This window comes from Euwallacea fornicatus, chromosome 3 (genome assembly GCF_040115645.1).
Source record: "Euwallacea fornicatus isolate EFF26 chromosome 3, ASM4011564v1, whole genome shotgun sequence".
In the NCBI taxonomy this organism is placed as follows: domain Eukaryota; kingdom Metazoa; phylum Arthropoda; class Insecta; order Coleoptera; family Curculionidae; genus Euwallacea; species Euwallacea fornicatus.
In genome coordinates, this window is record NC_089543.1 from 482,774 (window position 1) to 504,722 (window position 21,949).

Genomic DNA, 21,949 nt, shown 5'->3' on the forward strand with positions numbered 1-21,949 from the left:
TCTTCAATATGCAATGCACTCCGTTACCTATGTGGACCCTTCTTTATCCACAACACAGCTCATCCTTTATGCCTTTTTTTATTTATGGGATAAATCCCATTCTTACATCAAGTATATAAAATTAAAAATATTAATATTTAGTAATTTATAAATACAGGGTTATTATTTTTACTCCTAAAATGTTATAATCTTTTTTAACCTAGGTAAATTGCTTGCCCAGTAGCTCCAATTGCACTGACTGTATAAAATGACCCTGCATGTATTCTTGGTAATGTTCTCCCCCTATTAACAATTTAGGTCAAAAGTCTCTGTTTTACAATAAATATTTTGAGGTAGGTAGTCCTGATATGTTAATATGAGTTGATATTGAGCTTAAAGTCCTGAATTATCTACATGTCTTTATAGTCCTACATTTGGATGTTTATTTTTTGTATGACTGTCTGCCTCAATCAATTAAAACACATTGCTCTGTTTATTTTTGGAAGCAATTTTTTTCGTGTAAATTTCCTTAAAATTGTCCAGAAACTGGAAGAATTGAACAATTTTCCCGACTTCAACAACTACCTAATGTTTGTACTTACCAAATTAACCAGTGAAGATGAGCCTACTAGATCATTAAGTGGTTTAATTTTAAAAAATAATGTAAAAACTCACTACAATTCCCTTCAACCTACTGTGACAAATTACATAAAAACTGAGTGTCTGCAAGCGGTGGGTGATCCCAGTCCTTTGATAAGAGCCACTGTAGGTATTCTAATTACGACAGTAGCCAGCAAAGGCGATTTGGCCTCATGGCCTGAACTCTTACCTGCCTTGTGTAATATGCTGGATTCCACGGATTATAATGTATGTGAGGGTGCATTTGGCGCGCTTCAGAAAATATGCGAAGATTCTGCTGAGGCCCTTGATACAGACACAACAAATCGTCCTTTAGAAATTTTGATCCCCAAATTCCTGCAGTTTTTCAATCACTCAAGTTCAAAAATAAGGTCATATGCCATTGGTTGTGTAAATCAATTTATTGCTCAAAGGTCTCAAGCATTAATGTTTCATATAGATTCATTTTTACAAGTAAGTTGTTCTTACCAATAGTTTAGAAATTTTATCATGTCACTGTGGTTTATCTCTACAGAATTTATTTCATGTTGCCACTGATGATGATTCTGAAGTTAGGAAAAACGTCTGCAGGGCATTGGTCATGCTTTTGGAAGTCCGAATGGACAGACTTATCAATCAAATTGACAATATTATAGAATACATGCTCGTTAGAACCCAAGATCCTGACGAAAGTGTTGCATTAGAAGCATGTGAATTTTGGCTCAGTCTTGCAGAACAGCCCATTTGTAAAAGCGTCCTTGGCAATCACCTAACACGTTTAATCCCAGTTCTCGTTAAGGGAATGAAATATTCAGAGATTGATATTATTTTGCTAAAGGTTGGTAAAATTGATGTAAATTATGATGATGTTTTATAAGTGTTCGAGCCGTTTAGGGAGACGTGGAGGAAGATGACAACGTTCCGGACAAGGAAGAAGATATCAAGCCAAGATTTCACAAGTCTAAGACCCATACCATGAAGGCTACCCAGATTGGCGCGGAGAATGGTATTAGTGATAAAGGTAAATGTCTGAAAGCTGATGAAAATGTTTTTCAAATTAACCATTTTAATCTAGAAGATGATGAAGATTTTGAAGATGGAGATGACGATGGCTCTCTCTCAGATTGGAACTTAAGAAAATGTAGTGCAGCGGCTTTGGACGTTCTTGCTAACGTTTTCAGGGAAGACTTATTGCCCATTTTAATTCCAATTCTCAAAGAGACGCTTTTTCATCGGGAATGGGATGTGAAGGAATCTGGAATTTTGGCTTTAGGTACATATATAGAGTTGTGATTGTTTAGAGAATACATAGAAAATAATTCGGATGAAAGCGATTTTGCTATGTGCAATTCTAGACATTTTTTAATCGACATTATCTAAACTTAAATAGTTTTTGAAATATTGAAGTACAAATTGATTTGTTTACGTGGAACACTTCGCCATCTGCATGCAAATTAAAGTAAGTGTGCAGTTTAGATTGCGGAAGACGTCTAGTGACTTTGTCGGCCATGGAATGTTTTACCCGGTATGGTTTGAAATAGTTTTAAAATGTGTATAAAACGAGAACAAAATGAATGTATTATATGTTCTGATAACACATCAAAACCAAATACATTTTCACTTTATATTTTTTGTTCCTTAACTTTTCTTAATTTTTATTATGATTTTAGGAGCTATCGCCGAGGGCTGCATGTCGGGAATGATAAGTCATTTATCGGAATTGATACCTTATTTGATTGGTTGCTTAAATGACAAAAAGGCGTTAGTGCGAGCTATAACTTGCTGGACTCTAAGTAGATATTCCCATTGGGTAGTAAATCAACCACATGACTCTTATTTGAAACCTTTGATGACTGAGCTTTTAAAGAGGATATTAGATAGCAATAAAAGGGTTCAGGAAGCGGCCTGTTCGGCATTTGCTACTCTGGAAGAGGAAGCTTGCACAGAATTAGTGCCTTATTTGGGATTTATTCTTGAAACTTTAGTTTTCGCGTTTTCCAAGTATCAGCACAAAAATTTGTTGATCCTTTATGACGCTATCGGTACTTTAGCAGACTCTGTAGGCAGTCATTTGAATAAGCCAGAGTATATTAATCTCTTAATGCCTCCTTTAATACATAAATGGAATGTATTGAAAGATGAGGACAAGGATTTATTTCCATTATTAGAGGTTCGTCTGTGAGTTACCATGAATGAGGGAATTGTCAATATATATTTTTTCCTTTAGTGCCTGTCGAGCGTAGCAACAGCTCTTCAATTAGGATTTCTGCCCTATTGCGAGCCAGTTTATTGTAGATGCGTTTCCTTAGTCCAACATACTCTGTATCTTCATGTGGTAATTAAAAGTTAACTCTATTTCCAAAAATTGCATTAAAGACTTTTAGGCCTATATGCAAACCCCAGATCAATATGAGCCCCCAGACAAGGATTTCATGATTGTAGCGTTAGATTTGCTGTCAGGATTAGCAGAGGGTCTAAATGGTCATATAGAAAAGCTTGTAGAAAACAGCAGCATAATGCATTTGTTGCACATGTCAATGCAAGACACAATGCCAGAAGTGCGACAATCTTCTTTTGCATTATTGGGTGACCTAACGAAGGCGTGCTTCCAACACGTCAGACCACACATATCAAATTTTTTACCCATCTTAGGACAAAACCTTAATCCTGAAAATATTTCTGTGTGTAATAATGCCACATGGGCTATTGGGGAGATCAGCATTAAGTTAGGTAGAAGCTCTTGAATTAATTAATGGACAGTAGACTGAGTTGCTTGCTTTTTAGGGGCTGATACTCGAACGTTTGTACCACTTTTCTTAAATCAATTGATTGATATAATCAATAGACCGGACACTCCAAAAACTCTTTTAGAAAATACTGGTAAGTGCTTTCTATTTTTAATGAAGCATGCAAATTCAATATTTCTTGGCATGGTTGTACCGGCTGGTCTTATATTTATTAAGAGCAATCAAAATAGTATTGAAGCTTCGTCAGAATATTTCACTCAATGATTGCGAACTCATAAATTCGCTATTTAAAATAATTACAAAGTAGTGATGAATATTCAGCTGATGAATTACAACTATACCCTCGTAGTTTGAGGTGTGCAGGGTGAGCACACGTTCGAGCATAAGCAAAAGGGGCCCGAAGTTATTTCCAGTAATATTGGTTGTACGAGAAATTAAGGAAATTAAAATTTTAACGTGAATATTGATAGGTACAGAAGGCGTTAACTTCGAAGATTCAGGTGTGCTTAAAAGTCTCCATTTAGAGACATTCCTTTTATTACAAATCGTCCAAGTAGACATCAAAGAAATGCAGTTTTTTAAATAATTATTATTTTATTGAATAATATCACGATATATACAAGGTGTCTGGTGATTAGACGATCATAGAGTAAGGGTGAATTTTTTCATTAATTTTGAGGGAAAAATGTCAAAATTACTTATATCTAGAAACAGTTTGCTTCCAAGATACATAATGTTCAATTAGTTTTTTTTATGTTTTTTAATATTTCAAAAAAAATTTTAGATATGCGCATGAAATTTAGGACACGCTATGAGAGAATTAACGCGTATGTTTCGGAGAAATCAGAAGATTTCCACTTGTACCACTGGTGTCCGAATTACTATACGGAGACATATTTTTAGTAGAAAAAATGGTACGCCAGTGACTTTTTTCAGCATGAATATTTTTGTTTTAATATTCTATCAATTGTTAATAAAAAAAGTCTCTTAGTGTTGTGACACTCAAGTAGCTGTTTTTGAGATTTAAAAAAATGGTTTCTAATTCCTTTAAAAGAAAAATTGAAACAAAAAGTCATACCTACTAAGAGTTTCATGCGCATATTTAAAATAATTTTTTAAATATTAAATATATCTTGGAAACGAAGCGTTTCCGGACATAATTTATTTAGACATTTTTAACTTGAAATTCATTAAAGAACTCCACTTAGCCTATGGCGGTCGAGTCACCAGATATATAATTGAGATATCGGATTTAACCCCGCGTTTTTGATATCCATTTTTGGAGATTATTGTTTCTGTTAAATTGCGATTTTTCGTCTGCCGATGTAGGCTTTGATCTATGAATTGCTACTACCGTAGTCAGTGTATTGCATTTTTGGAAAACAGGCGACACTTCTTTGGATACTTATGTGATTTATGTAAACAAACAAAAACCTCGATGTCATTTGCTTAATTGCTATAATAAGCATCATTATGGCTTAATTGTAAGATTGAATTTATAAACGTAAAAACGGAGTAGAAGATAATCAGTTTTACTGAATTTTACGACACAAAAAGAAAGGCATGAAATTGCAAAAGTTTTTAAATGCATCCAATGTCTACGAAATAAAACATTTTTCATCACTATCAGTGTTCATTTCATAAAAATTCGGGATATTATTAGACATCCCGAATATTTGGAAGTATTTGACAAGTACAATAAAACTATCGTGAGCAATCAGGTTTTATTGCAAATAATCTCGGTTGTAGTTCGTAATGGAAACTATTGTTATGTTAAGCTATGTTATACAGAAAATACTTAGAATTCATGCAGAATATGAAAATAAATAAAAACTCAGTTCATTTCATTCAGAATAATGGACAAGACCTACATAATATAATTTTCTTCACTCTGCGTATTTCGTTTCCGATTTTCGTTTTATATTTATTATAAATTCTATTGGTTCTGATAAATTATGATTAATTAGGTAAAAACGATTTTCGGAATTTAAACTTTTTTGCACTGAATGCAACTGAAGTTAACCATTGGCCTACTTTTCGTGGCTCACCCTGTACTTTCAAAAGTCAAAATTTACATGTACTACTTGAAGAAATAAAACCTATATCTACATATTTACAATGTGTATAGACGTTTATTAGAACTTGTGAAAAGGTTTATTTATATTGTCTTGTTCTTTAATGCATTTAATTCCCATATTATAAGAAAACAGTGTTGATAAAATGAAAGAACTTTGTGTTGGCAGTGTATCCTCTAAGTTTTCTAAAATAAAAAGTCTAGCTGTTTTTGTTATTTTGCAGCCATGTTTGTGTTTTCATAGATGTATGTTGTGACAGTTAACTTGGCTATTTCTAGTATTAAATGTAATCAATTTTATGTTGCTCAAATATCACTACATAATAAAAACAAATTTTCTGGTTTTGACCGCTCCAAAAAATAGAAGAAAACCGGTATGGGCTAAAAATTGGATCCACTGCGCCACTTACAACCCCGAACAATATCCTAAACTACGTAAACAACTCTCTCGTGAGTAAAACGAATTGACGCTTTTTGTTTTTGGATTTCAGAATTCGTTTTCGTTTACGATTTAAATTTATTTAGTATGGTTTTCATTTATTACTGTACTTCTAAGCGGTTTTCTTGGTTTGAATTGCTGTGTGACTAGTTTTCAATTTGGTTCCTTATTTGAAGTTCTTTTTTTATCAAGCACTGATTTATTTTAAAACTTATGCCAAACATAACTACCGATACCTGTGAACTAATCATGTTTTGCACAAGTTCGATTACAGTTACGATTTTTTCCTTTTTGGATTTGGTGATTTTTAGCAGAGAGAATAAGCAATAATTTAACGGATTTTTTAGAAACTTATTGTTTGTTCTCAAAATTACGAATATATAATTTAATTAATATTTTTTCTGTGCAATTTACTGCGAATTATTTATTGAGTGACTTATTTGTAATTGGGTTGTTTTTGTTCTGTTTCTGTTCTCGGTATAGCCATAACAATTGGTCGCCTCGGTTTTGTCTGCCCCCACGATGTGGCTCCAATGTTACAACAGTTTGTCCGCCAGTGGTCTGTAACCCTTTTTATTATTATTTTTTAAATTAAATTTTCACATATTTTTTAATTTTCTGTACGAGCGAAAAAGGAAGTTTAGTACTTTTACTAACTGTGTCCTGAGATGCTTCCTTTAGTTGCTAACAGCTAGACTCCCCAATTTTATATATAACTATATAATAAAGAGAAACCAATTTTTAAAAAATTGGGGAGAAATATCTTGATTTCAAGGACTGCATCACTAAATAACATTGCAAGAACTCTTTAAAAAAAATCTTGCAGTGTTAATTTTAACGACTTTTAGTACTTAATTGGCCATTTTCCAGGTGTATATCTTTAAGAAATATTAGAGACAATGAGGAAAAGGACAGTGCATTCCGGGGAATGTGCCAGATGATTCAGGTTAATCCCGGAGGAGTCGTAACCGACTTCATTTTCTTCTGCGATGCTGTGGCTTCGTGGATGAACCCACAAGATGATTTGAAAGAGGTTTTTGTTAAGGTTAAAACGCGAATGTAACTGAAATAGCTTATAATTAAGACATTTTTTAATATGTGCAGATTTTACACACATTTAAATCCCAAGTCGGTGATGAAAACTGGAGAAGGTTCAGCGAGCAATTTCCTCCACAGTTAAAAGAGAGGCTCTCGTCACTTTACGGCATATGAAATCCTTTAAAGGTAAGTTAGTAATTTAAAATGTCATTCGGTTATTAAACATGCCAATCATATTGCAGGACGCAAACGGGGTAAACTTCAATTTCGAAGATCCGGGGTGGGAGGGCCTTAGATACTATATCTGCATGAAGCACTAAGATGTCTAAAAAATCAATTGGGTGGGCTTAACTTTCATTAAATACTTTGGTTCGAAAACTCCCTTTTCGTATTACCTATAGCAATTATTCGGTTGCTTGTTATTTGTTGTTTTCAGGTTACACGTAAAGGTCTCTCTTACAAGATAACCCTTATGTTGGTTTGTTAAGTAATTAATATGTTTGTATTACGGAAGCAAACCTTGAACAGTACATAGTTTAATGATTATTTTTTTAAACTTATTCAGATTAATTCAGGTTAATAATGAAAAAATCTACAGGGTGACTGTTGTTTAGTGATGGAGAGTACTATATCTCCTTTATAATGAAAAGCGGAAAGTTAACTAGGGAGGTTTATACTAAAATTATAGGCAAAGATAAATCAAAAACGGGTTTTTATATAGTTTTAAAATTATACTTAGAACCCTGTCATTCTACAATTCTCGACTCTTGTAAAATTGAACCGACCCACTAATGTGACGCTTTTTTCCTCTCTTCACTTTGATTTTTCTCCAAAACCGCTGCGAAGCATTTGTTTAGATGGGGTTTGAATTGAAGTATTCTTATAGCCTATTATTTCTTCCCTTTATTTGTTAAACTTAATATCTTCATGACCAGTGTAGCCCCCGTTCTTATTGCCTTTCGTGAGGTATTCAGTGATTCTTTCTTTAGTAATTTCTTTGTAGCAAACTATTTTAGCTACATCCCTTTCCTCGTCAAACTCCGCACATTAGAAACAGTATGTTTCGATCATCCAGAATTTTTCTTATTCTTTTGAGATACATTTCAGAAACTTCGCGTTGAGACCCAGCCTAGAATGTATAATAATCCACTTTCACGCATCAAATTTCAACATCTCTGATGAGTGATCTGGCTCATACATTATCTTGTTACCATTCTGTAGTTCTTTTCTGACTGCCGTTACAAGGTTTGTTGTCACATTTAATATTTTAACTCATTATTCAACCAATAAGTCCCGTAATGAAAATTCAGCGATTGTCTCCACAACTTTAGTCAAAGGGGTTTTTTAATGCCGTTATTATCATTAAAACAAGTTTTTTATTCTATCTTTTCAGTTGTTCTTTGTGTGCTTAAATCTTTTAAGCGTAAATCCACAATGGTGCGGTATGTGATAAAAACGACAGTGCGATATTGCAATTTCTTTAAGGCTCTCGTTTCTTTAAGTCAAAAAATTTTTGAAGAAACCCTGTATATTAAAATGGTTCCTATTTGACAGTTCAATTTGAGGTTATCGGACAGTGAAGATGTGAGTGATAAAATTCTCCTAAATGCATAACAAAAATTCTTCCTCCGTTTATGAAAGTAATGGAATATTGAATTAAAAGAGATCTGTTAGTACTTTACAACTTAAACCATTACCCTACCAATACACACATTTATAATGTCTTAAACCTCCTTAGCACAACTATTGAAAGTATGTAAAGCTACAAATATAAATGTTTCATATGGTGATAAACGCGATTAGACAACAAAACGCACTTGGTTATGAGCGCAGTATTTTTTTGTTGTCAGTTTGAGCGCTTAAATACCTGCAAGTCTAATTTTTTGGACATGAAGGTTGATCCAATTAAATAAACTAATCTTATCTTCGTTTTGTTAATCAAGTTATTAGATTTGCCTTAAGGTAAATAAAATCAGACGCGTGGGTATATAATAATTAGGACTAGTAATGCATGCAGCGGTTTGGTATTTAGGGAAGCATAAGAACTCTTTTACTCGATGATTGTTTTATTTGCTGACTTTTTATTGGTGCTTGAATTTTGAAAAGCGTAATTTTTTCCATCAATTTTGAGGGATATGTATAAGCACTGATTGTTAATTTTTAGTTGTTATAAAGTGCAAATGTTACAATCCATATGTAGTTTTTTAAGTATCAAGACAATCCGTTTCTATCACAAACTACTGCTAAGTTTTGTAGAGTAAAATAGTTCTTAAAATCGTTATTAATACTGTTATTTTCAAAAGACTCCTGAGTTAGCAATCTGGTTTACTTTTCCTCATAAATTAAGGGTTTCACTTTCTTTGCTATAGTAATTAAGTGCCAATATTATCTTGGAAGTGTAACACTTACTTGCTATCGAACATTTTGGTTGCTTTCTGCTCACTGGAGCCTTTTGAAAGATATTAGTGTTTTTTTTTGTATATAGTAGGGAAACAATCTACAATCCTTTATCCTTTGAGGACTTCTGGATCCTAGTACCTGGTCCTGTTCCTAGTTAATCCCCTACATCCGTGATAATAATCCTTTTTCGAGTGATTGGTTTTTACTGTTCGTTATTGTAGTTCCCTTAAAATTTTTAATCGCGTATACTCTTTCTCGTTCTTAGCAAAAAAAATGATTACAGAACTAAATGCTAATTTAATCACAAAATATAATTGATTAATTATTAGAATAATTATAGTGTAATGTTAATGGAAATACGCTTATTGATTCTCAATCTTTTATATAATTTGACTGATTGTTATTGTTTTGATATTACTGAAAAGTATACGCGGTTGTTTTTGCGTGTGGGTTGGTAAATATTCGGGGTCATGAAAATCACTGTTGACTTACCGTCACAACAGATTCTCACCAATTTAACAATTTTCTTTCTCGCATATATAGATAAATTCACAATAAAAACAATCTTTGAGCAAACTAACCTAGGTTTGTGTCTATGTCCCCTGCATGACGAGAAGGTGTTAAAGCAAAATGATGAATCTAAAAAATGTCATGTCTTTTGCTAGTTAAATTTTGAATATTCTGCATCAATCCATTTGACCTCAACATGTTTGTGATAATAATTTAGTGATCTTGAAGCGTAAATGATTTTTGTGATACATTTGTAACTAAATGATAAGACTTACTAGTAGTTCAGTGATTTTCGAATTAGCAACTTTACCGTTGGGTAAATTAAATTAAACTACCTATTTAATGATTAAATGACACTTAAGTGAGATTTATTTTTTTAATGGCGTTTCTTTGATTACTCTATATTTTAATTTATTATTTCTTATATTTTATAATACCATTATGTGAGCTTTCGTTTATCGCATCGTTCACTTCGCTGGCATGTGTAACTGTTTACGTTACACAGGTCTGTATTTCCATCTTTTTAATGCTAGCGAATATGTAATTTACCTCTTGTTGCAATATTTTATTTATTCCATTTCTTTGAACTTGCTATATGAACTTTTACGTGCTAGGTTTATTTTAAGTTGTGTGTGCGTGAAAATGTCCTTATGTTACAGAAGTCTTCGTTCCTCCTACACTCCATTATCCATTCCTATTTTGCGCAATGTGTGCGCTCCTTTTTATGCGTTTTAGGTTTAGTGTTAACACATTACTTCATGTATCAAATATGAGCGGGCTTCTGAATTTTGCAATTTCTGGTAGAAATTATTGTGTATGTGAAAATATTTCATACGTGAAGTAGATAAAGGTCTAGTTACCCAAAGCTCAATTCTCTTTTTTTAATATTTTGTTAGCTTAAAACGAGGAAATGACTATTTTGATTTACGGTTAAGTTTTTAAGGTGAACAGCATCAGCTGTCTATATTACTCACCTAGTCTTAAATTACTGTTTACACTAACAATCATTGAGGTTGAAATCCTGATTTTTGACGAAAGCTTTGCGTGTTTGTTTAAATATAAACATGATCTTAGAAAATTTATGCAGAAGTTGTTTCTTAGCAATTTAAGTTCGAAAAATGAGAATTCTGTCAAATCTTAAGCAGTTTAGGTTCAAAATTTGGCGGAATTTTGATTGCACTCCAATGCAGACGATTCCAGGAATAAAGTAAATGCACAGTGCCATGCTCTTTCACTTCTCCGCAGAGTAGGAAATCAAATTTGTGTTGCATCTTTATTAAATAAATCTGCCTTAATGTTGTTTGTCTATGTGATTCTTTCATTTAATTAGTTAGTTTTGCTGAAATCGTCAAAATTTTCTAAATTGCGTTATTAATAGAACGGTAAAAAATGTTTCAGATGTTTTATTTAATTGTATAAAGTCCATTCCTGTGTTAATTAGTTTACTTCTTAGAAACTCTTACTGCTGTCAAAACAAAGCTCCCTAAATGAAGATGAAGAGTTTCACTAAGATTATTAATGTATGATAAGGACATTGACTTTTTTGCTAGCCAGTTATCATGGTAATTGAACCGAGCAAGCATAAACAGGATATCACAAAGCTCAAGAGTGGTAGGAAATATTCATTGGTGATTAATAGATATAATGCCAATAAGATTATTTATTTCTATCACTTCGGAACCTTGGTGCTAACCCTGCTCCATCCTCAAATAGACCAAGATATTTCCAATGCCCTGGGCGTTACTAAACTAGGAAGAAAGCATGGTTTACATGATATTTCTTGGACTTCCAGTTGTGTTTATGATGTTTTGGTTCGAATATGACAATATACCTGTGGTGGAAGCTTAAGGAAGCTCTCTTCATTGAAAATAATCCAGACAACTTCAAAAATCTAAATCAGATGTTATTCCTGTTTTATAACTGTTTATGACCGAACCGGTGCTGGCTGATTGGGTAACTTTGCTGTGAATCAATAACAGCATGGTTAACTGATACATAAAAAAGTAGTTTTAGGGCTAAATTAAGTGTCACTTGATAACGAATAAAAATAATTATGCTTAAAACATCATGGAAGAAATTTGATAAAGACTATGGAATTCCAATAATTATTCAATAATGCGTTATTATGTACTGCTTTGAATCAAAGCATTGTTTGCTGTGATCTTCAGGATTGCATCGTGGAATAGGAATAGAGAAAAATTATTAACGACAAATTACTAGGTTTGAGGTCTCGTTGCTTTCAAATGTCTATTTCATATAAAAATATAAATGAAAGTCATCGATATATGCATCGTTTGAGATTTTTTCAAATAACTTGAAAGCTCAGCCATGTATTAAAAAAGGAACAAAAAGCATTTCTGCAAAAAATCTTTGAGACATTTAAAGGCTCTTGACTTAAAAATAATTTAAAAAAGTACATCACCGACCTGATGTAGGATTATTAGGGATAGATCTTTCCGTGTAACACGCTGTATGCCTCAGTACCTAAGGAAGCATTTGAAATCCCATCTTAAATCATATTAATGTTATTTTCAGGTACTTAAAGAATCAATTCCCGAAGTTTGAACATCTGTGTAAGAGGAGATAATCTTACACGAAGTTGTGAACACTTGGTAATGCTCCTTATTCCCTGAATCAAACAAGATACAGCGAGAAAAATTGCATGTATTTCCCGTTCCATATCATGTGTAATTTGCCTTTTTAGAACTTGCTTATTTCTAATTGGTAAGTATTCATGTTAGGGTCATTCTTCAAAAAAGCAGTTAAAATGTTTTATTTATTACAAGTCCTGTGTGCGGTGGGTCTTTATTATTTGATTCAGGCTACTCGAAAATTTCTATTGAAAGTTTCCATTTTTCAATCTTCCCTAACAAATCGACCTGTTTCAGCGAAGACGAGACGTACATATATATCTACTGTGAATAGGGCGAATAAACACATTTTTTGTAAATAATTTATTGAACAATATAAATAAACAGTGACTACTTGAATGTTGCAGAGGGTAATTTTAGTAGACGTTTCACAATTGGGTTGAGATACATGAGAACTTGAGGTAGTATCTAAATACAAACTTAATTTGAAATTGGCAATAAGCTCGAATTTAAGATTATACATTTATAAAGATATGCGCACGAACTAAATTTAAATGATAAGTTTTTTTTATCGCGTATTGCACATAACGTTTTCGTAAATTACGAATGAATTTTTTTTAATAACACATTGAACAAATTAACAAAAGTAAGAAAATATCACATTACAACTCTATCAGCACCTTTTTTGATCTTGTTCGTTTAAATTTCTGAGAGTACCCACTTGGCACTTACATGGTGTTCAAAAAACATGACTCGCATATTCAAGTGTCATATCGGTCAGTCAATTACATAACTTAAAAGTAAATCTGTAAAACATACACCAAAAATGAATGAAAAACACGCGTTACATGTTACGCTGTCATGTAAAACCATTGCGATGAATGCCCAACAAAAATAACATACATACGGCTATTTATATAGCTAAAATATATACACGGTTTAAAATATGCAATGTCCATTTTTAAACTTTTTTGACAAACCCCGGTACATTCTGTTTCACCATGTACAACTTAATAAATGGGGTTTATGGTTCAATTAAATATATACAAGTACACGAAAATAGGTGGATTTAGGAACGAGCTTGAGTTGGGAGATAGTCAAAATTTGACATCGTGCGCGCGCAAGTGGGTATATACTTAATTGAAGCCAGCAATTATATGTATTCAGATGCCACTGGCGGAATAATGGATTTTAATACAAAATAACATGACTACTACGATAAATACGATATATACAAATTTGCGACAGAATTATTGTACATTACAACATTCGCTTCACGTAATAATAAAATTTTTTAAAGGTCACGTTACTTTATATTAGATTCTTTGGTTTAATATAGTTCGGTCACTTCTTAACATTCTGTTGCATTTTTCAGAGCAAATACGCTAACCCCGCTTCAACTATTCTACATCTAACTTCAACAGTCCTTAACTTAAAACAAAACAATAACCAGCAAAATTACTATGAGGGTGCGTACCAATTAGACGGGGCTCCCGCTCCTTTACTCGGGTGATATAAGTGGAAACCAGCCCCTGCAGTACCATGGTGGTAGAATTGAGGTTGATCTACATACGAGTATACTTGAGGTTTCAGCGGTAAAGGACTATCAGGATACTGTCTAAGAACATCTTGATATGGCACTGGAGATTCGAACGTCACTCCTGTATGCAACTGCTGATGCTTATCTCTAGGAGACACGCTGGACGGAGGTGTCATGGCCGAATGATAGTCCATAGAGTACCCCGCTGGATAGTTTTGATGTTGCGATAGCAGAAATTGATGTTCACTATATGAGGACGAACCTTCGCTACCTGGAGGAGTTGGAAGGGGTCCTACTTGGCTTTCATTTGGATAATAGCCTAGAAGGAATGATTTCTGAGTTAGAGTGTATAACTGATTAGAACTAAAATTGTATAAGTGATACAATTAAACTATTAGGAACTTTACCAGAAGCGCTGCTAGATCTACTTCCAGCACTAGTAATTCCATGAACGTTAGCCCTAATAACACTCTCTCTATTTGCGTATAGCTGCCTCAGAAGAGTAGAAGCTGGTAAAGGGCCTTGTTGCTGCAGTTGTTGGTGTGCACCAATCCACTGAATAGTCGTCCTCTGTTGTTGCTTCAACAACGCATCCGTGCTGAAGTCAGTGGGTTGATGGTTCGGTGATTTACACGCAGGAAGGTGTTTCGACATTGCATTTTCCAAGTCTTTGACAGACGTGCCTCCTGTACTACTCCCTATATATTAGACGTCGTATGACATATAAGTATCATTATGGATTTATTGAACAATTTACCTGCATCATCAAGTTTTTTAGGACTGTTTCCAGTGGATTCTGAAGCAGCTACTATTGGATGAGAACCAGTAGCTGAGTGACAGGAGCTTGCTGGGCTCATCACAGTATTTCTACTTGGGTTACCCGGTTCTTCTTCTTCGTTCTCATCCGAGGAAGTGTTTTTTCGCTTTTGCGCCCTTCTGACGGGTGTTGAAGGTTTTCTTTGGTCTACTACAGGCGTGGGGGTTCCTTGATGCTTTGCTACATTGGTCGCAGGATCCATTCGACGCGTTCTTAGATCACCTATAGCCTTTGTGATAGTTCCTGGGTCTGCTCCATGGCTAGTTGAATCTTCCATATCTTGAGAGGGGTCCGAGGGGGGGTTGGGGGGTCCTCCGCTATTTCGGTCATCTATGATAAGGCTTTAATTATAACTCTGAGATTTTATAGAGGTTGTACTACTAGTACCCCCGCGATCTGCATCAGGAGATCCGTTTTCTGGATCATTACTGCTGGCCTCCTCCTTTTTTACTATGTGAGGATTGTCTTCCATTTGACAACAGTCCATTATTAAATTTTCATATTCTCTTCCACTGATCGTTTATAAGAATATTAAAATATATTTTTGCTTATATTAAGGGGTCTTACCTTATTACATAATTCACACAAATAATATTTTGTTCTTCGGCATTTTTGGAGTTGCAAACTACAGTGGCGCACGTTTGAATCCATGTGTATCCGCCATTTTTATTCATTATCCTATAGTAGTTGGTTAGTACTTGACCCTTATTTATTACTAAAATGTACATAGATTTGTAAGCAGAAAATTAATTAGTTAGGGAAAGCAACAACTTACAGTCTATATGACTTTTCCTAAGCTTATTAGCATCTTCGCCATGGCACAAAGTGTACAGGTTCCTGCCAGTCAGTTCTTCAGGAGAATAATCTAGCAACTCCATCACTTTCGGTTCGCAATGAGCTATTTTAAAGTCGAAGTTTATCCTAGTGACGAACATATCCGATTCTAAGCGAATTTCGTGAACGCTAGGAGAAGGTAAAGCTATCGCCAGAGCCACCATGCCCAGGAGCGGTGGTTGATCCGATTTGCGCGAATGCGCAAACACATATTGCGGCCTTAATCTACTTAGTATTAAAACAACCTAAAATATTTCAAAAACTTGTTTCAAACTGTGATATTAAGCAATTATCGTCATTATTTACCCTATACCCTGATGATTTGAAATGACAGCCTCTCTTGGTAAGTGTGGATTTCATTCGAATACAAAATGCTCTATCTAAGCCTTTGTAAGGCGGATTTGTTCCTAATGACATGACTGTAGAGACTGAAATAAAATAATTCGTATGTTAGAAAGATAGCAATGGAAATTGATTATTTTCGTGTAGCGGCTTTATTCTTCCAAAATTAAAATTTAATTGAATGTTTTTGTTATAGATTAAATTTTGGTGAATGCAAGACGTTTATAACAATGGCCGCTCCATTCGTTCCTGTGGGAAAGAAATATTAACGTCAAGTTTCCTATTTTTAATTTCCGAGTAAGTAGAATTGTATTTTTATTAAGTTCCTGGAAGGCTTCATGTATTAGCCTCCTTATGACATCATTTTGTTATTGACGATGGGTGTATGCTGAAAGCTCAATACCGTAAAAAAATGATGCGATATTCAGGTATTCGATCGATTATTGAAAAAATACCATTCCGTCAGATCAATCGAAATATTAAATAATATGAGTATATTATAGATTAAAATTGTGAAGTATATTATTTTGACCGGAAGTCCAGTTTAAATTAGAAAATGCGTAGCGCTGGTAGATTTAAAATGTGAGGATCATAAGTATTTCACAATTGCGATATGCATTTGATTTTTTCCACTACTAGATTTAACTAATCTTCATAGAATTACAACAAACTTATTTAAAATAAGCGTAGGTGAAATACAAAAAACAAAAAGGCAACGCGTCTTGAATAATAACATTAACGGTGACGTTTTATTTGATATTCATTTCCATGTGGCCGATTAGTTCGCTAACAAAATAATGAGCCCTATGTGTGTCATTATTGATTTGTTATTCAACGTTTTTAGAAAACAGTGGAGAAAATGTACTTTACAGTCATTCAACACACACAATAATAGCGTCTTAGCATCTAGTAGTGAAAAGATATATACAGAGTGTCACGCACAAAAAAGTCACAGGTTTATTTTCTTAGCAGATTAGTGCAAAATTCTGAGGCTTTTTTTGTACTTGCCATTTTTTGATATTTGCGAAACTATAAATAGAATTCCTTATACGTTATAAGTATTATATCAAGGATTTTGTACCATGCTTAAGCAGATCAACAAGGAGCAATTTAATGTATTACTGTTTGTCTACTTGTTATTCATTAGGTCATGACCAGTGATGATATGGGCAGAAGTGACGCACTGCATCAGTAATAATTGAAGAGCAAAAAATGTGTTAAAGAAAATAGTTTCAAGACACTGCGAGGCCTCAAAGTTATCACCAATCGAAGATACTCTGTATATAATATTACCCATTGTAGCATTCCATAGCGTGACCGTGTGTTACCGCCATAGAATAACAATTGGACACGTAGTAACTGCCTCTGTGGAATGCTTAAATATCATTTCCTGTCGGGACCACTCTATGTTTTTATTTTTGTACTGGCATAGCCATTCAGATCTATCTTTTTTGTTACTGTTCACCATGAAACGTCATCAGTAGCGTGATTAAAATTCTGGTGACTTGAGTCGCCATTTTCAAAATAGTTTTATTCAACAGAAAATTTAATATGCTTGTGTGTTAGTTGGTTTTCATAACGGTTTTTTGTTTATTTTAGTTAAAGTTTTTAATCGAATACCGAAAATCCATGTCTGAAATGAATATTGGAAAGCAGAAATTATTTCGTCCCAAAATGATAGTAATTAATTTCTTGCATTGCTTTATAATAGCGCACAATGTCGAAAGTGATTTAAAATTTGTTATCCCTCTTAATCTCGTAAAGTAGAAATCTTCCTCGTTCAAAAATCGTGTATCGTTCGAACTAATATTGAATAGAATCAAAGGTGATTAATATCCCAATATGATATTACCGTCAGGGTTGTTTGTCCCCACCGTGGAACCACTTTCTTCTGAACCACTTCCTGGTGAGGCCATGCTCTGACCCTGGGATAATCCTAAACCTAAATGTTCAGCTATTTCTGAATGGTCTTGATGATGAATGTAGTCAAATATGCTACTGCCCGTCATTTCAACCTGAAATTGAAAGACCTCATTACCATCAGTCCGATTCAGATTTTAAAGACGCGTGCAATAAAATTAAGATGAAAACAGCACCGGTCTTTGTTATAGTACACCTGTTTGGGTTAGTATCCTAGACCAGGGCCAAGAGTGATAACACGTAACAGTACGTGCCTTTGAAGGCCTGTTGGTCCAGGCAGGCAGCGATGGCTCCCGCAGTTGCAAATACCCTATTGATTACGAGCCGGCATCCACATTATAAATGTGAGACACGCTGCTGCAGAGCACTACGTGCCCGGCATGCCCATGCTCCTTCTGGGGGCGGTTTAAGCCCTGGGAGGACCTGGACACGTACGCCGGCGCCGGGTCCAGCCATGGGCGGACTTGGAACCCTGACAACCCTTTTACTTTTCTTTTAATTGACTACGAATACTAACCTGTGATAGTCCTAAATAAATTGAAACAGTCTCAGAAATGTACAGAAATCTGCCGTCTGATCCTACGGCGAGAGCGAAACCGTCAAGGGCCTGTAATACAGGAGACTTCAATTATTGATTGGAAACATGAATGAGTTAACTAATAAAATTCACCTGCAATATGTGAGTCCCGTGATGCTGCTCGATTTCCATTCCTAGTGTTGATCGTCGTCCTTCAATGAAAAGTAATATTCTTACTATGTGCTATTACAAAAGCATCGAAAACAACAGGACACAGAAATACCCCAAGTGAAAAATGATTCCCCAATGTATTAATTTAACCAGTGCAAGATATATGGCCTGTATTTATTGAACTGGGTATAAACACAGGAAGAGAACGTGTAACATATGAGACTAAAGAAATTTCCGCAAGAGAAAGATACCTCGAACCTGTTACAAATTGCCGCCAATGTCATCCTTGAAATATTGCCGCTTGATATGGGGTTTATAGATACCATCCCCTAAATTTACTCCCTCGGATTTTTTATCGCCCAATTCCACCAGATGCTTATTTGTTCTCTTACGTTTATATCGCAGATTCTGCTTCCCATCTATAACTCTACCGCAATTTGAACAAGTGAAAATTAAGAGACCGTATAGATGTCTCCCCCAGCTTTAAAGAGTTTTAAATTAACGCCAATCAAATATTCCCGAGTTTAAAACAAGATTAGGACATCCGCGGTCCCGATTTTCATTTAAATATTGAAACAAAACCGCCTCTAAGCCCCTAGATCAATGTCAATTCATTAAGCCCAGGTTTGCACAGTCCCGGTCTAATTTTACTTAATTAGTGTTCATAGCAGCGTTGCCAAATGATTAACTTTTTCCATTTTGATGGGGTGGCTATAAAGGCACCCCTTGATAACTCTGCTTATACTATGTTTCTTTTTGAGAGAAACGATTTCCCAACGTCGCAAATATTTCCACGTTTAGAGGGTTGCCACAAGTACACGAATTAAGGGTAGAAAATTTTCCGAGTTTGGTTTACAATAAGCATTTGCTAATTTTATCACTCCTCTGCCGGGGTTGAGAATTGGATTTCCGAATTTAACAGGAGGGTCGTGATTAGATTTACATGTAGTTCAACGGGGTGTTGTCGGCGAATTTACGTTAAGGGGCTGGTATGACAGATTTTCAATGTGTGAATTTGTTGGAGACATGTGTGGGTCGGTTTTGGTTTAGTTTTAACAGTACAATGAATTGAGAGAAATTCACGTTCGTTCGATGAAGAAAATTGAATATGTCGAGTGCAAAATTTGGCTTATATACATTCGCATCTTGGGAACTATTAAAGTTGTGAAGTCGGTCAAATGGGGAAAGTTTTAAACAATCATATTAGTAGTAGATGATGACTAAGATTATCATGAAACTTTCGCGACTCTTACTCCTATCAGGATTTTGATAAATTTTGAAGTAATCAAAATTGTGCATTTTCAAAAAATCATTATAATTCCTTTTTTTAGAAGATAGATCAAATCTGTAAAAATTTGATCGAAACAACTTTTTGAGGAAAACGTGGCCGTGAAGTTAAACTTCCAAGGCAACGTTTCAGTTTTTTCTAATTATCAATTTTATTTTATAGGGAATAACAAGAATAAAAAATAAATTGAAAATCTCTAATGAAAAAATTTTAAAAAGTATAAAAATATAGAATGAGTTTTTGAAAATGTACCATTTTAGATATTTTAAAACTTCTCAAAAACCTGAGTAGTTAGATCCGTTTTATTTTCCGCATTACGTTGTTAACATAATCGTCTAGAATTTAAATTTATCCGACTTTGCAACCCGAAGTGAAAGCAATTAAGGAATGTGGTTTGCATTAAGCATTCTTTTTTAAAATTAAGTTCAGCAAACGTATATTAGTTTTTAATATCCTACAAATTCTGAGAAGCCCCAAATACCATCGAGTTCAGACCATTCCGTACATTGACAATATCTGGCTTAAAATTAGATAATTAAATATATGTGATGATATACCGCAAAAAAAGGAAGTCGCTAAAATACGTTAACATTTCATGAGTTTCGTATCAGTGGTCAATGTTTCCTGGAGAGGAACTGGTTCCCTAAGCAATAAGTGAATCAACCAATCAATTCCCTATATGTCACATAATTTTCATACTTAGTAGTTGCAAAATGCAGGGGAAATTTTTTTGAATTATTGCTTTAGTTTTAAAGGTGATTATTATTCAAATCGAGTATCGAAGTGATTAAGATTGGGACAGTGACATTCGGCGTAACCTCATTTGCCACTGTAGGTAGTATGTACATGCGATTTGGTATTCATTGATTGGATGTCACAAGAATTGGCCATAAACTACTAAAGTCGTGTTCTACGTGGCTTGTTAAAAAAATTGATCAATTCATTTATATGTAGGACAAGTGGTACTTTCTAACATTCCTCGGTCTTTACTTTAGACAGCTTATTTTCACAGGTTGAATGATTGAATTTATGATTTTTTTAGCCAAGGGTATAAAGTTGTTAAAGTTCCTGTGCCAGAACTAAATGGATAAGGGAATAGCCGTCGGAAAATCAAGTAACCGCAGGTTATCCAAACAATTGCTTGCAGTCAGCGGTCAGTATTTCTTTTGTTCTCGAGGCTAATCGAATTAGCCTGGACCTTTCACAGGCCACAGATGGCCATAGGTTTACTTTTCGGGTTTTACTCGATTTAGAAAACAAACGGATCTTACCTTTCAACGTTTTAGGAGGAGGCGGACCATCTCTGCTCCATGGAGGGTCTCCATGGCCTGAGAAATCCCTTAATTTTAGATATGAGATCGTTAAGCGTATAATACTAGCTTTATCTAACTGCGAGGTAATGGCGGCGGGAAGGGGTAGCATTTTGGCGAGTTCATAGAACTCATAGTTCTCTTTTCCTCTTCTGGATCGGGCTGCATCTCTACTCTTCTCTTTTCGTATTTCCAAAATACTGAAAATAAAATGCCTCTATTAATATATATCAGTAATAAATAACGCAAAGAAATTGACTATAGTATAATTAACGTGTGTGCACCGAAATTTAGCTATGACCAACAACACTCGTAGTAAATAAAGCTGAAACATCAAACAAACGTTTTCGAGAAAAAAATAATGATTGTTTCCTTTCATCGTTCGGGTCCGCCCAATTTAGCACTGAAGGGCCAGCGTGTGAAAACAAAATTACACTGAGAACTTTGCTCAAATTGGCAGAAATTGGCTTGTGCTGCTTGAAGCGGGGGCACTACCCCCCTGAGACGCTGGCCCCCTCAAATATCGTTATTAGGTTATCCTTCCTAAAAGAAAGCGCCCTGTTGTCGACTTTGGACGGCTCATTGGAATGCCCGTTTTGAAACTACCACAAGTGTAACTTTATTAGTAGGTTCAAAACACAAAGTAAATCCAATCTTAATAAAAGTATTGGGACGCGTCAGACATAATAGCCCACGTCCCGAAGTTGATGGTAGGTCTTCGATAGAATGCTGACTTAGTCGCCGCGAATGTCCGGTTTTACGGCCACCGGACGTGCCATCTTCGTCCAGCTAATGAGTCGAACATCCCTTGGGT

General features: G+C 34.7%; 2 protein-coding genes across 10 annotated transcripts in view; one reads left to right on the plus strand and one right to left on the minus strand.

The window, feature by feature from the left end:
- The window catches only part of Tnpo (transportin 1), a 30,791-nt gene that overhangs the window by 4,894 nt on the left and 3,948 nt on the right, over nucleotides 1-21,949 (plus strand). For 2 of the 5 annotated variants that reach the window (XM_066301943.1, XM_066301942.1), the window contains 11 exons: nucleotides 523-1,071; nucleotides 1,133-1,435; nucleotides 1,492-1,870; nucleotides 2,268-2,767; nucleotides 2,825-2,932; nucleotides 2,982-3,327; nucleotides 3,382-3,477; nucleotides 6,341-6,416; nucleotides 6,728-6,902; nucleotides 6,962-7,081; nucleotides 7,138-11,113. In XM_066301943.1, the coding sequence (XP_066158040.1) occupies nucleotides 523-1,071; nucleotides 1,133-1,435; nucleotides 1,492-1,870; nucleotides 2,268-2,767; nucleotides 2,825-2,932; nucleotides 2,982-3,327; nucleotides 3,382-3,477; nucleotides 6,341-6,416; nucleotides 6,728-6,902; nucleotides 6,962-7,069 (2,640 nt within the window). In that variant the 3' untranslated portion in view covers nucleotides 7,070-7,081; nucleotides 7,138-11,113. Of the gene's footprint in view, nucleotides 1-522; nucleotides 1,072-1,132; nucleotides 1,436-1,491; nucleotides 1,871-2,267; nucleotides 2,768-2,824; nucleotides 2,933-2,981; nucleotides 3,328-3,381; nucleotides 3,478-6,340; nucleotides 6,417-6,727; nucleotides 6,903-6,961; nucleotides 7,082-7,137; nucleotides 11,114-12,340; nucleotides 12,530-21,949 lie in introns of those variants that run through there. The other 3 variants (XR_010734141.1, XM_066301944.1, XM_066301945.1) reach the window with 3 other exon arrangements.
- trh (trachealess) overlaps nucleotides 12,748-21,949 on the minus strand; it is a 70,721-nt gene continuing 61,519 nt past the window's right edge. For 4 of the 5 annotated variants that reach the window (XM_066301949.1, XM_066301948.1, XM_066301951.1 and 1 more), the window contains 11 exons: nucleotides 21,097-21,335; nucleotides 18,520-18,578; nucleotides 18,367-18,456; nucleotides 17,782-17,944; nucleotides 15,894-16,015; nucleotides 15,529-15,832; nucleotides 15,321-15,468; nucleotides 15,141-15,265; nucleotides 14,694-15,083; nucleotides 14,344-14,634; nucleotides 12,748-14,255 (listed from right to left, as the gene is read on the minus strand). In XM_066301949.1, coding sequence (XP_066158046.1) covers nucleotides 13,858-14,255; nucleotides 14,344-14,634; nucleotides 14,694-15,083; nucleotides 15,141-15,265; nucleotides 15,321-15,468; nucleotides 15,529-15,832; nucleotides 15,894-16,015; nucleotides 17,782-17,944; nucleotides 18,367-18,456; nucleotides 18,520-18,578; nucleotides 21,097-21,335 — 2,329 coding nt within the window. In that variant the 3' untranslated portion in view covers nucleotides 12,748-13,857. Of the gene's footprint in view, nucleotides 14,256-14,343; nucleotides 14,635-14,693; nucleotides 15,084-15,140; nucleotides 15,266-15,320; nucleotides 15,469-15,528; nucleotides 15,833-15,893; nucleotides 16,016-17,781; nucleotides 17,945-18,366; nucleotides 18,472-18,519; nucleotides 18,579-21,096; nucleotides 21,336-21,949 lie in introns of all 5 variants that reach the window. The other variant, XM_066301947.1, reaches the window with a different exon arrangement.